The 16928-nt window shown below is 33.7% G+C and overlaps 2 protein-coding genes across 3 annotated transcripts; one reads left to right on the forward strand and one right to left on the reverse strand.

Moving 5' to 3' along the window:
- Window positions 1-351: 351 nt before the first annotated feature.
- On the forward strand, window positions 352-9950 carry Pak (serine/threonine-protein kinase PAK 3-like protein). The gene is made up of 13 exons (XM_073079765.1): window positions 352-543; window positions 792-923; window positions 1197-1357; window positions 2959-3130; window positions 3406-3521; window positions 3662-3763; window positions 4266-4417; window positions 4754-4882; window positions 5336-5513; window positions 6042-6243; window positions 6494-6609; window positions 7182-7400; window positions 7731-9950. Exons 2-13 carry the CDS (start codon window positions 812-814, stop codon window positions 7812-7814), a joined length of 1743 nt encoding a protein of 580 aa, XP_072935866.1. The 5' UTR covers window positions 352-543; window positions 792-811; the 3' UTR covers window positions 7815-9950.
- A 727-nt stretch (window positions 9951-10677) lies between these two features.
- On the reverse strand, window positions 10678-16184 carry SelR (methionine sulfoxide reductase SelR). Of its 2 annotated transcripts, none has more exons than XM_073079767.1 (4): window positions 15907-16184; window positions 15685-15789; window positions 15174-15335; window positions 10678-11741 (listed from the first exon to the last, which is right to left on the reverse strand). In XM_073079767.1, exons 1-4 carry the CDS (start codon window positions 15992-15994, stop codon window positions 11596-11598), a joined length of 501 nt encoding a protein of 166 aa, XP_072935868.1. In that variant the 5' UTR covers window positions 15995-16184; the 3' UTR covers window positions 10678-11595. The 2 variants fall into 2 exon arrangements, with proteins under 2 accessions (XP_072935868.1, XP_072935867.1); XM_073079766.1 differs by having other exon boundaries at window positions 10678-11777.
- Between the last annotated feature and the right edge of the window lie 744 nt (window positions 16185-16928).

Consider the following 16928-nt stretch of genomic DNA (forward strand, 5'->3'; position numbering starts at 1 on the left):
GCTGACTACATTTTACTTTTTTACTGTATAATACTTGAATGTGAAGATGTGATAAAAAAAAAAAAAAAAAAAAAGATATACGTGATTTTTTAACCAAAACTAAATGAAAGATCACTAGTTAAATAAGAGTGAAATTTAATTTACGAATATAAATTGTAAAAATAGATTATAGTCATTAATTATTTGTCTTATGGTTTGGTGCATTAATGTACATATATTTATTTACATATATATACATTATTTTCTTTAATATTCAAAATCAAATAAACTTCTGACAGATATATATTATTTTACCTTAATGTTAATATTGGTAAACTTGGCTCAATCTGAATAAAGCCATAGTTTCAGTTTAATGTTCGAGCCACAGAGTGTACATTTTTAAATGGCGGCTCTAGTCACGGCTGCTGCTATCGTTTTATGCGTGAATATTAAACGATAAGTCATCCAATTGTGTGTAGTTTTACAAACATAAGATTCGATGAATGATTGAAATGTGATTAAGTCCTATATACAATAGCTTTATCCTGTTCCATAACTAACCAGGTAAGCGGAATTCGCCAAAGCAAAAAGATTTCTTAGCAGGAAATCTTGTGGGGCGCGTCCATCGGTAATATTATTGTTGGAATGCACGATCTTGTGTGTCTCGAGTCATAAGTGATGTATTTATAGTTGTCATCATAAGTATAAGGTATGAAAAACAACGTAAATTCATGGAATGTGATTAGTTCGTGACATGTCAACGCCGTCTGCCGAGTGAAATAGTTATACATAAAGCAATATCGTAAATACAGAACGCGCACGAAGAGGCAGGATGTCGAGTGATGAGGACAAGCCGCCCGCGCCGCCGGTGCGGCTCACCAGCAACCGCGCGACCGACCGCGGCGACTCCGTGGCCTCTGTTGACATGAGACCGCTTCCGAAAGGTACGACCAAACATTAACTAATGAGCTGACCGAATGGATGACTCATATTATTGTTTTAGCAAAAAATGAATATATTAACTTGACAATGGGCACGTTCAAAATAATTCTGCTTGCATTAGCAATCATTGGATGGAATATATAAATTTTAATTCATTTTACATTGTCTATTTCGTGTAGTCAGCACCTTTGGCTGTAACCTGCATAGCATTAGCAATCAGTACAAAACAAGTTCTAGTGTATATACTTTATTAAGTATGAATATTACATTTTCAGAACCAGATGATGGTGGTGATAGAAAAAAGAAAACACTTAAGGCAAAGATAAAAGGATCCAAAAGCACAGCACACAACGATAACAAACCTAACATTAGCTATCCAACCAATTTTGAGCACACTGTGCATGTGGGTTTTGATGCAGTGACCGGAGAGTTTACAGTAAGTAGAGTTATATTATGTTAAACGAGTCCAGATATTTCTGCAAGCACACACTTTGTCAGTTTTTTTAAGTAAAAAAAGTCAAAAAGTTTGGAAGCACTTTGGAAATGCTTTTCACTTGTTGGTGTCACGTACTACATGCTTTAAATTGGCAATTGTTGCACATTCCCTATACCGGTTTAACAAAATTTAACATGTGGCTTTAAAAATATAAACCAATATGCTTATCTAAGTTCTAATTTGATTATAAAAACATGACACTAACTTTCAGGACATATTCCCTAATAACTTTGAAATATTAAACTGATCGCTTTTTAATGTAAAGGCTTCTTGCTAAGGTCACTGCGGCAGCTTCAGTGCTTTAATTTGATTTCTGATTGCATAGGTTCATTAAAATTATGTTTTTATGATTTATTTTTGATTTTGATTTCAATGTATTTATATATTAATTGATAATTAATACACTTATAGAGTAGTTCAAATAATTATATTATATAATGAGAGTTACAGTATTTTTAGTATGTTAAAGGTTTTTACAATATACACAAACTTATGAAGCAATTAATTAGACAGAATATTAAATAGGTTCTTACAATAAGAGCTTAACTATAGTATTCTACAGATAAAATTTTGAAGATTTATGTAGTAACCATATTTCCCCCCATACTATTGACTGGTCTATAGTAGCATGTAAAAATAGAGAATGGTAAAGTATAGCAAGTCTTTTACGCACAAAGTAAAGACTGGAAGTATTTGAAAATAGGAATGTAGACATTGTACTTAAAATGATTGACCACTTTTCATACCTGTTCTAATATATATATCCATATTATTGAGTTCCATGTATTACCGCTTTTGTTTCAAGCTGCCTCTAACAGTAAGTAATAGTTTATTTTTATATGTGATGTGTGTCTTCTTGTTATTATTATATAATTGTGTCTAAACACAATATAACTTGATGACATACATGATCCAAATAACTTTTTCCTTGTTATTTAGTAGTAACTCATCTTTAGTTTTTTCCTCTCTTGCTAATCCGTGCCTTACTGTTAAAATGTTAACATTTTTTTGTACAAATCACAACAAAGATGTCCACAAATGTTTGTACATACAAATTTATCTTTTCAGAAAATAAATATTTACATACATCAATTACTAAGAATAGATTATCTTGACATCTGATAAATGATGTATAATATGCATGTGTGTATTGTGTATTATTATATTATGCATAAATTTTCCTATGTAAAACCATTTTTTGTAGACTATAGGTATGTTATGTAGGTCTTACATATTATTATTATGCAACATAGGCATTTCATCTATATAGTTGCTTACATATAACTTTTTTATGCTTATCTGTGTCGCTTCACTTGCAATTTTGTATCAAGCACATTTTTCATTTTTATATATATGAATTTATGAGATCCAATATTGATATGTCACAGATAGTTCCAAATTGTTATCATCACAGAACCAAAGCATGCTATTTTGTACTTTTCACTTTAGCTGACCGATAATTTTGTATAAAGGTGAACTATTAAAAATTATATAGGCGGAGTTGCTTCTATCCTCAATATGATGGTTGCTTGTTGGCACAGGGTATGCCAGAGGCGTGGGCGCGGCTGCTGATGGCCTCGAACATCAGTAAACAGGAGCAGAAGAGCAACCCTCAGGCTGTGCTAGACGTACTTAAATGGTACGACGCATCAGCCACACAACCACCGCCCTCCAAATATATGACATCTGCACAGATGCATACAACACATTCAGGTAATATACCCGAATTCTATTTTTTGTATTGTTTTCTATGATTTATGAATCATGAAGGATTTGTATTTAATTATTTCGGTATTAAATTTTTTAATAAAACCCATTTGTTGATTTCGCATTTTAATAAGTATAAGATATTTTCTATCATAAATATGGAACATGCATTAAAGGGTATAATTTTTTTATTTATTTTACACTGTTTGGTCTAAGTAATTTCTTAGGTGTAGTTCTAATTTTCAGTGAACCATACATTAAAAACAAATATTTTATTTCAGGTTCCTCAGTGTCTCGAGTGTCTTCCAGCAGCCCATCCTCCTCTACGCCTACGGATACGGAACATCCAGAACCACCGCCCCCACCACCCTCACGACCTGATCGCACCAAGAGTATTGTACGTATTATTATGTACTAGTTGTATGAATAATCTTATAAACACCTAAACTGCTTATAAAATGAAAGATGTCATAGTTTTACTGCTGTTAATATAAACTTTAATGATATATGATAAAGTATAAACGTTATATTTTGTAGTATACAAAACCTATAGAAGAAGAAGAAGCGCCCCCTCCGCGACCGGCCCCCGCGCCCGCGTCTCCACCGCATGTGCCTCATACACCAATTACTACACATTCAGTAAGTATTATTTATTTACTTGGACTAATATACAAGTGCTATGAGTCTAAACCTCAGATAGTACATCTTGATTATAGTATTTCTTGATTTGTTCTCTAGCATATTGAATAACGGCTAGAATCATTTTTGTAGTGTGGTGGTTCCTTTTATCCATTTGAATGAACAATGTTTATATCGTGTACCCATTGAGAAATAAGATAGTTCAACATATTTTAATGGCATTGTAGCACAACCTGCCTAGTACTTCAGTTTTTTTACTAAAACTTCGCCTTGTCCTGCGACCTGTAGATTGTTTGAGTCAGATCATCTACACCATTGACCCTGTGATACGTAATGTGCATAATATTGCACATTACGTTGCAACCTTGCACGTTTTCTGCTTACCCTAAAGGTAGACTGGCAAAGAATGCTTCTAGCATTAAGCCTTTTATACCAGTGTTAGTTAAGGTATAATAAAGTAAATAAATAAAAATAATAATAATAATATGTTACGTGCGTGCAGATATGCGTGCGCGCGGAGGTGAGCGCGGCGCCGGTGCCGCTGGACCGCAACAAGAACCCCGCGGCGCCGCAGACGCCGCCGCCGCACGCGCCGCCCGCGCACGCGCCGCACGCGCCGCCCGCCAACGGCGCGCCCGCCGCCACAGACACGGGGTACGTGCGGACACTGTCATAATCTTAACTTACCCAACTTTTTGCTCGCTCAATTTTTCAAATATTTACCAATGTTTGCTTACTGAAGTTCGAAGTTTGACAATTTTTCTAATTGTCAAATCTCTAGCTAGTTGATAATTTGGAGAGGTTTTCCTAATTAATCATTATCGTAATTTATAATTTGGTTCAAACAAAACAGTTAGAACAATTTTCTCTATTGTTTTGATTTTTTTTGGTCACTATTGATAAACTTTCACGTACTAAACAATCATCATATATGATCTTTTATTAAATTTGTTACCAATATGGGTATAGGTCATTATCAATTGTTCACAGACGTTCTACGGGACAACAACAAAGAAAAAAGAAAATGACTGATGAAGAAATTTTAGAAAAATTAAGAACTATTGTTAGTGTTGGTGATCCAAATAGGAAATATACAAAAATGGAAAAAATTGGTCAAGGGTAAGTACTTTTTGGAGTTATACTTTTTTTGGGGCATATGGGAAAATTGATGCAATTGATGTATTTGCATAAATTTTCCCATATTTTAATTTTAACATAACCGCTAGATTTTTTTAAATCGATACTATGAAGTTGGCTAGTGAATATTGCAAGTTTTTCAGAAAGTTTTATTTTTAGGTAGACAGTACGACACAAAAAGTTATGTGACTTTTTGTTTATTTTACTTATTTAACTTCATTACAACTTCATAATAATTCTTTAATAACACTTTCTTTACTTATAAACCCATACTAGTATTTTTACGGACTCCCGAAAGTCGAATAAACACACGGTAAATTCAACATTCGTCTTGCCGAGGATCGAACTCGAAACCCACTGCATGTCAGACCGGCATGGTGACTGCTCCACCACGCATTTTGTCAGTGTCATCTGACATTAGTTTAATAATTACAGAGCATCGGGTACAGTGTATACAGCTATAGAAACGTCAACGGGAATGGAAGTAGCGATCAAACAAATGAACCTCAGTCAGCAGCCGAAGAAGGAGCTAATCATCAACGAGATCCTCGTCATGCGGGAGAACAAACATAATAATGTCGTTAATTATCTCGATAGTTATCTTGTTAATGAGGTACTGATTTTACGATATAAGTTTACGTTATGTTAATATCTTACTACTATAATTTTGCGTACTCATAATAAGGGAGGTCTTTCGCCAGTTAATATGAAAAAACTGTATTGATCTTATGTAATACGAACCTTTCTTATTATGTATACGCTCTAAAAATTAGACCTAATAAGATTATGGTTTTAAATGAGACATGTTTTTTTTTAAGTTGTGCATGGGCATGCTGAGTGCATCAGATTGTAACTGGTCACTGTCACAAATAGGCATCTGTAAACAATTCCACATAGGTTTAGTACCCTATGTGAATTTTATGATTTTCTCCCCTCAGTTTATACACCAATAGAGGTTGGATATATCAATTAATGTATGTATTTTACACATCCTTCAAACCAGAACACAATATAGAACAATATAGACAGCCATTAAGTGGCCGACACATTTGTCAGCCGTTTAAGCCATTTAATGGCTTCCTTCAATTACAAGGCTGTGAGATATCTATACTTATCTATGAATATTGCACATAAATTCTAGGAGCTATGGGTGGTGATGGAGTACCTAGCGGGCGGTTCGCTGACGGACGTTGTGACGGAGACGTGCATGGACGAGGGGCAGATCGCGGCGGTGTGTCGCGAGGTGCTCCAGGCGCTGCACTTCCTACACACCAACCACGTCATCCACCGCGACATCAAGTCCGACAACATCCTGCTCGGCCTCGACGGACAGGTCAAGCTGAGTGAGTGTTGCAATAACCTTCGTTATTGAATACGTAGTGTACTGGTTAGGTTAGTACAAATACAATATGAATCAGTCTACAACACGTCCTACCCGCACGGTGTCCAAAGTGAGAATGTCGTATCAGATCAACTGACATCTAACTAGATGTCGTCAGACGCGCCCCACCACCACCAGCGCACGATACTCGTGCTTATGTTTATTGTATTTCAACTTTGTAATATGCAGTAATGTAAAAAATTTGTTTCCAGCTGATTTTGGTTTCTGTGCGCAAATATCACCAGAACAAAATAAACGGACAACCATGGTAGGAACACCATACTGGATGGCACCAGAGGTTGTTACGAGAAAACAGTATGGTCCAAAGGTATGTATGTATCTAGACTTCAAATGTTGTTTTGGATATATATTTCTAGAAATAACCTAAATTTCTAAATACATAATGTTTATAAAAAATCTACAATTTCTACTATATCGACATGCTAGCTCACCCAGCAAACGTGTGTTGCCATATAAATAAAACAATGTTAAGGGTGAACGACCCTTATGACTTAGGGGTATGAAAAATAGATATTAGCCGATTCTCAGGCCTACTGAATATACATATAAAATTTGGTGAAAATCGATAAAGCCGTTTCACAACTAACAGTGTGACATGAGAATTTTATATATAAGATAATCAAAATAGTAATAAATAAATGGCCTGCAGAAATATACTAGGAAAGTGAATAATTATTTAAAAGTTTGGAAATTCCTTTTTTAAAGAAAGAGTTAGCCTTAACTTTTTCTCTTTCTCATATCTTAAGTGCTTCTGTTGTGGCATGTTCCACCATAGTGCTTTATTATAAGTTTTTGCAGATATGTTGATGGTTCCATACCACCTGTGCCTCTTATAATTGATTATAATCAATGATAATGCAAACAATAATATTTTGTCAGGTTGACGTGTGGTCGTTAGGTATTATGGCAATAGAGATGATAGAAGGCGAGCCCCCCTACTTGAACGAGAACCCGTTGCGCGCGCTCTACCTGATCGCGACCAACGGCAAGCCCGACATCAAGGACAAGGACAAGCTCAGCACTGTGTTCCAGGACTTCCTCGACCAGTGCCTAGAAGTAGACGTCGAGCGGCGAGCAACGGCTCTCGACTTATTGAAGGTAGCTTTATCAAATTGTGGTTTGTGATCATTTTAGACATTACTAGCTGACCCTGCAAATATTGTATTGCCATATAAATAAAAAATGTGAAGGGTGAACAACCCTTAGATTTAGGGATATGAAAAATCGATAGTAGCGGATTCTCAGACCTACTGAATCTGAATCAATATAAAATTTGGTGAAAATCAGTAAAGCCGTTTCGGAGGAGTATGGTAACTAACATTGTGACACGAGAATTTTATATATAAGTATGTTAAATTTACTCTATAACACCCCAATATGTAAAATTTAATTATATTGATTTATAACTCAAGTTTCGTGTGATTCTAGCACCCGTTCCTAAAGATGGCGCGGCCGCTGGCGTCGCTGACGCCGCTGATCATGGCCGCGAAGGAGGCGGCGAAGGGCCACTAGCCCCGCCGCGCGCCGCCGCCAGTGCCTGCCGCCATCCGCTCGCCACTTTACGCGGCGGCCGGCGCGGCGCCCCCGTAAAGTGGCTGCGGATGAATACAGAAGTGATCCTATTTTTACAAGCGAAGTTGATAACGAATATGCAGTCCAGTAGATGTAATGATTCCTGTAGTATCGTGTAGAACGTTATTTATTGTAACCGGCGACGCGATCTCGTGTCGGCGCGTCTCGTCGACCGCCGCACCGGAGGGAGTTCGATTAGCGTGTAGATATACGGTAGTTTTAGCGACGACTTTCGAAGCGTTACGTGTCGTGATCTACGGACGAAGACTGGCAGTTAACTTTAGGCGCCCCTGTAAAGTATTTAATAGTAAATTTGGTAGTGATATTACGATTACGAGCGGCTTATACACTGTGATGTAGCCGGCCGGCGGAGCGAGACGCGTCGATACGGAGCGGGTTCGCTTTACGTTAGCGGTACGTGGTGCGCTCTCGACGACACGTGCGATTAAATATATTTTGAGTGGTGAAGAGTGATTGTGATGTACTGAAATGTATGACATGATACTAAGTGTATTTTCCTATTTCAAATAACGTTTTATAATTTTAAAACTGAAGATTTTAATTTAAAAATTATGAATTGGCAGTGGCAGGGGCCTCAATAACGCCTTGGCACGTAATTTTACATTCGAATCTAATTGATATTTGAGTTTTACGACGTATTATTTTGACTGAGATTTAATATTACTTTTCGCTTAGTACTACGGTAGTATTTATCTATATTGCGTTATATTATGAGGTAATTGCTACTAGTTAGTGGTAATAATTTGGTGTATATTATAAATTATTATTATTATTATTATAACATTATATTTTATAATTATCTTATGTATGTATTGTGAAATTATTTTTATTATTAATCTATATCATTGATTATTATTTTTTTGGATTGACAGTTAATTACCTTTTTAATTGATTTACAATTTGTTGGCAAAATATCAATAATTGTTAATTACACTATGAATGTATTTTGAAAATAAAACTTTATTTTAATTGTATCGTCTATTGTTAGTCATGAAAGTGAAGCATTTACCTAGTATTAAGTTTATATAGTTTATTATACTGATTATATTTGAACTTAGACAAAAAATATTGGTATTTAACTTTTGTGGCACAAAAATACAGATAAGTTTTTCAGGAGGAAGAAATAAATACAGAATATTTAGGTAGTTGGAGAAAATATTAACATTTGATAAAATAAGACAATAGTAAAAGAACTGTAGGTAGCATTGGAAACCAATTATACTGACGTATGTATAAAGATTTTTATAGGTTTTAACAAAAATGTAATCGTCTCTCTGCTTTTGTGTATAGGTTGTGCCGACAGATGCTGTTAATTTTTATTTTTATGTGTAACATTGCTGCGTCGTGAGTTTCCGCGGGAGTGGATGTAAGAATTGTTGTGCATGGAGGGTGCAGTTCCGCCACACCCACTGTAAATTGTACAGAAACATGTTAGTTACGAGTAGTGTACTCTTTGACAATATGACAAGTGACCAATTAAAAAATGCTATTTAGATTTTGTGCATTCGTTCCAGGTTGGTGCAGAATCCTCTTTATTTCTTTTTTACGATTGCCGGTTTTCAGTTATTGTTAATATTTGTATAATAAAAATGTATAAAGTTTGTTATTTACTAAATTTATGGAGCGTAAAGTATCGCAGGTATTTGCGGCCTAATAAGTTTGTACTAAATTACGGCCTACACTAAAGTACACAATAATATCGACCTGCACCGACCAACACAAAAATTGTGCAATAAAGTAGTGGTGTAAAGAGATGTAGCCGACAGCGTGAGAGCTTGAAACACTTATTCAGTATCTATGTAAAGTGATGTAAGAAACGTATTAAATATGTGATCATAAAAATGAATTTGAGTATGCATTAGATAAGATGACAACATAACTGTAATTATGTACGTAATCTAAGTTGAAAATGTATTAATAAATATAATAGAATATGTACAAGACATTAAATGCGGTTTTTCGTGATTTTTGACAGTTGTAAACACCAGTGCCATGTATGAGCAACTTGTGCATATAATTTACAACCATACTATAAATAAAAGACTCACCTTGATATATTACGCAGTTTTATTGGACAAAACGTACCCCAATTCCAGATAATATTGATATTTGTACACTTTAATGTTTCGGTTGTTATGGAGAGGAAGTGGAATTTATGCTTCATAGCTTGTAGTTCAACACTTCAATCGTAATTTTGCAGCCACGTTTACGCATGCGCATACATTGGCAGACTACACAAAGTTATATGTCATATTTTTATGTAGCTTTTGGGGTAGAAAACACATCTTTAATTACCTTCAGATAAGGCACTTGTTCTACTCCGGGAATATCAGATGAACGTAATCATTATAAGTAAGAAAAAATAAAATTTTGCATATCATTAACTCTTACTCACGGTCAGATTTCTTATTTTGACGAATGGACAAGGTCAATAGATAACTATTATCAAAAACTACCGCAAGTCACCCACGAGCGATAGCAATGATTAAAATGTCGGGTCTCTGATGCCACCGGCTACATGATATGCTATAGATCAGTAGAAATTTATAAAGTAACACAAATGCCTGGAATATTTTTTTCTAAATAATGTATTTGACATATATACAAAAATTGAAATTGAACCTAGTAACATTAGGTTATATTATGATAATTATAAGAGATTATTATGTATTTCTAAGCACTATTATCTTTTGTTAAGGCATAGTATAGTGTAAGTATTTCTACTCTGAGGATTTTAAAATTCTTCATTATGCATCCAAAGTCTTAAATAAAACAAAAGTAGTATGTACTTACACAAAAATATTTATTGCATTTTTATGAGAATACTAGTAGCTAGCTAAAATAAATAGATATATTAAAAAAAATAGTTATTTATATTTGTACATGTCGCAGACATCAACGACTGATAGTGACAAATTGCTATTAAAACAACATCACATAAATAGGTACGATACTTACGACATAGCTTAATATATTATTATGACTTAAAATATATTGGTAACTTGAGTACAAACTGAATAATGGTGACAAGTATGCAAGTTAAACATGTAGGTAAAATAATTTTATAAGCTAATTAAAACAAGAGGTGGAAATGAATTAAATTTAAAGACAATACAATTTACGCAAGGTACATTGACAACGAAACACGTAAGTATACAAAAAAATTGTAATTGTAAAATATACTGAAGATAAGTAATAGGCTGTATTTTTATGTTTGTTCTTACTGCTTTTAGTATCACCGTTAGGAAACAAGCCTTACCTATATATAAATCTGTAATTAATCATTTAATACATAATGAATAATGAGTTCTTAATGTTCTTATTTCCTTTAACTCTATTTGAAGTTCCTATCGAAATCACCCTGGGAATAATTGGAATTCAACACACAGTTTAACAAAATTCTTCATTTTGAAATCGTGTATTACTTTTTGTAACCAATATTATACTGTAAGCTAAACACAAATTTAAAAATATCACCATTAGGTAAACTTATCGCCTTCGAAACAGCACTCTTCCAAAAGGATATTTACTTCAGTCATCAAAACTCAGTGGCCAGCATTTGTATTAGAGTGAAGACATAAATTGTTATAGGGACGAAAAATAACATTTTGATTAGATTCACTTTATGTATTTTATAGCAGCCTATTATTTTATTTTACTTTGCACTTAATCACACAAACTTTAATATGGATATAACATTTTAGTCCTTTCGTTCTTCGGCCGGTATGAAGTCCAATGAGGCGGAATTTATACAAAATCGTTTCTTGGTGGGCGCCGGCCCGTCATTGAATACATGTCCCAGGTGAGCGGAGCACTTGGAGCATCGCACCTCAGTTCGCACCATACCTGGCCGTGTTAAAACCAGTAATATATTCGCTCCAACTTTAATTCCATACACAATGTCCATTCACCATAAAACCATGTATTTATACGTCACAAGAAATATTAATGATGCCATGAACATTATCCAGTATGATTTTCACATAGCTCGTGTCGTGAGGTGTTCGTAGTCGCCGCGGCAGCCCGTCGTCCGGTCGGCAGCCATCCGGGAAAGGCAGCGGGATGGGATAAGATGGGTCCGTTTGAAGGAGAGGGTAAATGCATATTATTAATGTCATGCACATTCCAAATGTAATTGTGATGTAATGATATGGCCGTGTATAATGACAACGAAAGAATTCAAACATATTCCATTGGGACGTTAGGACGCACGCAACAATGATTAGTCATTCAGTTCGTGTATTGATGGATTGTTGACCGTGATCAAGCAAAATCATGGACACAAAAAACATGTCATGTGTGTGAATAGCGCATAAATAATAGTGAGTGGAGCAGATTGTGATATTAGAAGTAGCATTTAACACACATGTAGAGAACTCATCATAAACACATGTAAAGCATAAAAATGTATAAACATTGTTACCAATTGTTGACCGACTTACGGTTGGCGTGGAGGGCAGGATTGTATCGTATGGTGGTCAAGGGTACGGGAAAGACAGACAAAAAATTAAATATATTAGCACCATAGTCTATTTCCCGACACCATAATTATTTCACATCATAATTATATTATATAGGTAGTAGAATAAACGTATATTTTATATATTAAAAAAAATAATAGACATTATTTGCATAATAAATTATAATATTGTAAGGGTAAAAGGATTAACGTCCAATGGAAAATAGTAGGTACTTAAACCGTTTTTAAATATTATTTGGGTAATGTATTTAAACTATTTCCTTCACATGAAACCATTTTCTGTTATACACATACATACATATATACAAAAACTCGTCGTTCGGGATCGTATCTAAATAACTATGTATTTAAATATTAAAAATTTTGTTGTAAAATATTTGAAAATACAAATTGTAGGAAAAAAGCAAACGGAGCGCACGTAAGTCGAAAATTAGCGCATTGGTGATGTGACTCCTTAGTCCTTAACGAGATCTATAGTCTTTGTAAATAATCTTAACCTGTTAGAAACAAGACTATGTTAAAAAAATACATTGGCAATATATAGATGAGCACATATTTCGCAGGCCTTTAAGAAAGGAGTCACCGTGAGCGAGTTTCCCTAGCTCGCTTTCATGCGAAAGAGAAAATTATCATTAAAATTTAATTTGATTTTTCTGCTCTAATGTACATTTTCGGAACAATATTAAGGGCCAAATATTAGATACTTATATTTTTCTTTTTCTTTTCTTTTTTTATTTAGTTCTTCATTCTGTCGTGTACTGTGCGCTCTACTTGCCTTCCATTCCTAAATTATGTGCATGTTCCCACTTGCATGTTGTTAAAAAAACATATGAATAAATCATCGATTTAACGCAATCGCTGGACCATACAAGTATACCAAGGTGTCGATAAAAATGCGCATTTTTATATGGTAGTCGCAAATCGCCGCGTATCTGATCTTGATATATATAACAGGAAAAGGTCATGTGAATGGAACTGAGGAAGTATTTTCTTATTATTACACAGATCAGATTATTACATGTCACATATAAAAAATAATTACACTAAAATACTACTGGCAAAAGGCTATCTAAAACCAGTAACTCAGTCGCACAGATAGAAAAAGCACGCGCTAAAATTATCCAAATGTATCAAATCCTACAGTCATTTTATATGGGGCACTTGCATACCTACATGACATTGTAATGATCAAGTTGAAGGTTAAATGATACTACGGTCGAGTAAGACTGAATATGGAAGTAGCATTGTGCAGTACGAACATGAGACAAGGGCAGATCACAGATATCATGTTACATATAATAGCTATATATGATGCATCGATAATAATACCAATTTAAAGAAATATTTCCCCAGTTTACAGAACTTATTCAAAGAACACGAGAGGACTAAATTAAAATCCCAATACACGCCCAAAGGTTATCTATAGTACAACATTACATTTTATCTACAAGCTAAAGTCGATTTGGGTTACGTTGCGTCTTAAGCGTATTTCGATGGAGCGCCCTTTTTGTTTACAAACCGATATAGATGATACTTAATAATACAATGAAGTATTTATCTTTTCACGCAACATATTATTATCATTAATAATAAATATATTTATACGCAAGTTCATGAGTAAACTTAAAAAGTGTTTCATATTCATTGAGTTGAGACTCAATATGTTTTATCTTTATTTTCTTGTTTTCTGCCTCATAAGTTGGGTAAATGAGTACAACTTAATTGATTATAATTAAAACTCCATTAACAGATATGTGATGCCGAAAGAGCACCTTATTTATAGCCCTGTTTCAACATACATAAATATCTGCCAAAATTTTGATAAGGTTTTTACCTCTTTGGCGCACCACTTTGATCCCTGGCAATAAATATGTAGGAAAATATCCAGTTTGCAGATTAATTTGACAGTTTCAATATTTTTCATTATCCACTTAACGAAAAAATATACATAAATTATGTACACAATAATTTTTTCAGTGGAAAAGTTTTATAGTAAAAATATTTTTATAATTATATAATATTATTATAAAAAATTTAACTTTTCCTAAGCATGGACATTTAAGTTCCCCCTCTTTCATATAAATATACACAAATATAATTACCATCAATCCTAATAAATTTGCAGAAACAAATTATTTGCAAAAGCTGCACCCTGCACATAATTTATTTCACAAGTAATATTACTGCCAGCAGCTAAAATTAGATAATGCGTGAAGATAATAAATGAATTAATTGACACATGCAAAGCTTCTTATGACATGAATGTATCCCAAATGTTATGATAAAGATAGATGTGAAATGGACAAGGATATCAGCAATGGTGGGACGGGGTAACAACATTGAACTATGACCTTGTATTTATAGACTAACAGAAGGCTATGAATAGCCCATTACACATTGACATTGAAATCTGTTCCACATGACTTGCTACTGAAGAATTATGTGTAGGAATATGATTCAAATATCACAAATAGAAAAACTGAATCAATTATTTTACACTCAAGACATAAATATATAAGAAATCATAACTGAATACAATTAACATAAATTACATACCATAAAAAAGTTCCTACAGTAGTGAATACTTACCAAAATTACTTTACTTAAATACAATTTACTGAAACTAAGATATAGTTCTATAAATACTTAAAATTGGTGAGAAGGGTGGTTCTGACTTGTTAGTCACTGATGAATGTTATTAAACATTTAGAAGTAGTTTTATTTACAAAATAAAATTAGAAGCATTTTGACAATTAGTAACTAAAATTAATAAGAGGGACAAATTGAAATGTACATACCTGCACTAGTATCTTGGTGAAGAGTCACCTTCTCTTTGGATAGGACATCATTGAATGCGGGCCAGCCGCAGCCAGAATCATATTTGGTTTTAGATGTGAACAGCTCTTGCCTACAGACTACACACACATACATGCCCTCCTCATAAAATTTATTGTAGCAGCCTGAAAGATAAACAAAGTTGCCAATAATTAAGTAAATTCAATGCACATAGTATTTGATATTTATGTATTCTGTGATATTAAATTTAATAAGTTTGTTATTCATTGCAATGTATATCCTAACTAATATTTTAAATGCGAAATTATCATGAAAGTCTAATTTTATTTTATGTTGCAATAACTATTTATTTTTGTAATGTTTATTATGTTTTCATATAATTTTATTTTTCTAGTTAATAAATAAGATTATCTATTTTAATATTTTAAACACTGTTCAAAATATACTCAATACACTCTTGTTTTAATATAACTTATTTGAAATTGTATAGAGAGCAATAAAAAAAATATAAACCTGTAAAAGGCCTCTCAGTGCCTGCTTCTTGAGTAACATGATACTGAAGCGGCGTTAAACGTTTTTTCAGAGATTCCTTATCTTCCATGGCTCTCCAAACTAGGGCTAGAATCAATTATGTTGATGTTATTAAGCAAACTGTAATTGGCACTTATCCAAGAGAAACGCTAGAGATATTCACAATTTACTCCTACACGCGGTACGTAAAGTGAGGCGCTTTACCTGTTGTGAACGGGTGCTTCAACTGGACAGCTCTATTCGACTGCACTGCCTTCCTAAATATAGCAAGCGGCCTCAGTAGAGCACGCATTACTTACATTGCCCAACTTGTGCTATTATATAATAACTCCAGTAATAATAAATAGCTGAGAGATAAGATAACACAAAGGGTCGCCCGAAGAAAAAATATTTATTCTTATAGTAAAAATCAATTGGATTTTAGAATAAAAGTCCGAAGCCGCATATAGAATTTCGTGTCGCAATTACATCGCTATGACAGGCGACAGTTGACAGTTGACAGTTTTATTTTTAAATTATACATGTAACTTAGCGGAGAAATCATAACTATAATTCCAAACTCTGGATACGCTTAGAAAAAATTACAACAAATTACTTTCAAAGTTTTTAGGTATTTTATATGCAGAATTGGGTACTTGACAGTTATAACAATAAAATATGAAATATGTTGGATATGATAGCTTATAAGTAAACATAAATTATGCAGTATTTCGTTTATTTTTTAATATGTTCTAAGTATTTTAATTTTTAAAAAGAAATTTTCGATTTTTTATCTGTGGATTTTAAATCCCAAAACGGCGACAGTGCTGCCTCAAATGTCATGTGACGTCACTACATCGAAACCTGTCGATCACATCGAAACCTGAAGTATGTGTAACGTCGAAGTTTATTTCTATATTTTCAATGTGTTGACGTCACGCTACGAAATGACACTTGACCGCCTGTTTTGGCGTAACGTTCCGTTTACCGTAATAAAAATATGTTTTTTATTAATAAATAGCCCTTTTTCGAAAAAAATGATCAATGAAAGGCATATATAATACGTATATGAATTCATTAAAACAGTTTCCCAAAAAGTGTCAAGTAGCCAATTATATTTGTAACATGCTTTTATTAGCTTGGGTTGTATGTACATGTGTATGTATGTATGTAACGGAATCTTTGAACTTGATTTTTACTGGGTCCGATTAATTTAAAATTTTGAACAATTGTGAAGAACTGATGAC

The sequence above is a fragment of the Epargyreus clarus genome, unplaced genomic scaffold (assembly GCF_041222505.1).
Source record: "Epargyreus clarus isolate Ecla_fem2 unplaced genomic scaffold, WU_Ecla_fem_2.2 ptg000014l, whole genome shotgun sequence".
NCBI classification, from domain to species: domain Eukaryota; kingdom Metazoa; phylum Arthropoda; class Insecta; order Lepidoptera; family Hesperiidae; genus Epargyreus; species Epargyreus clarus.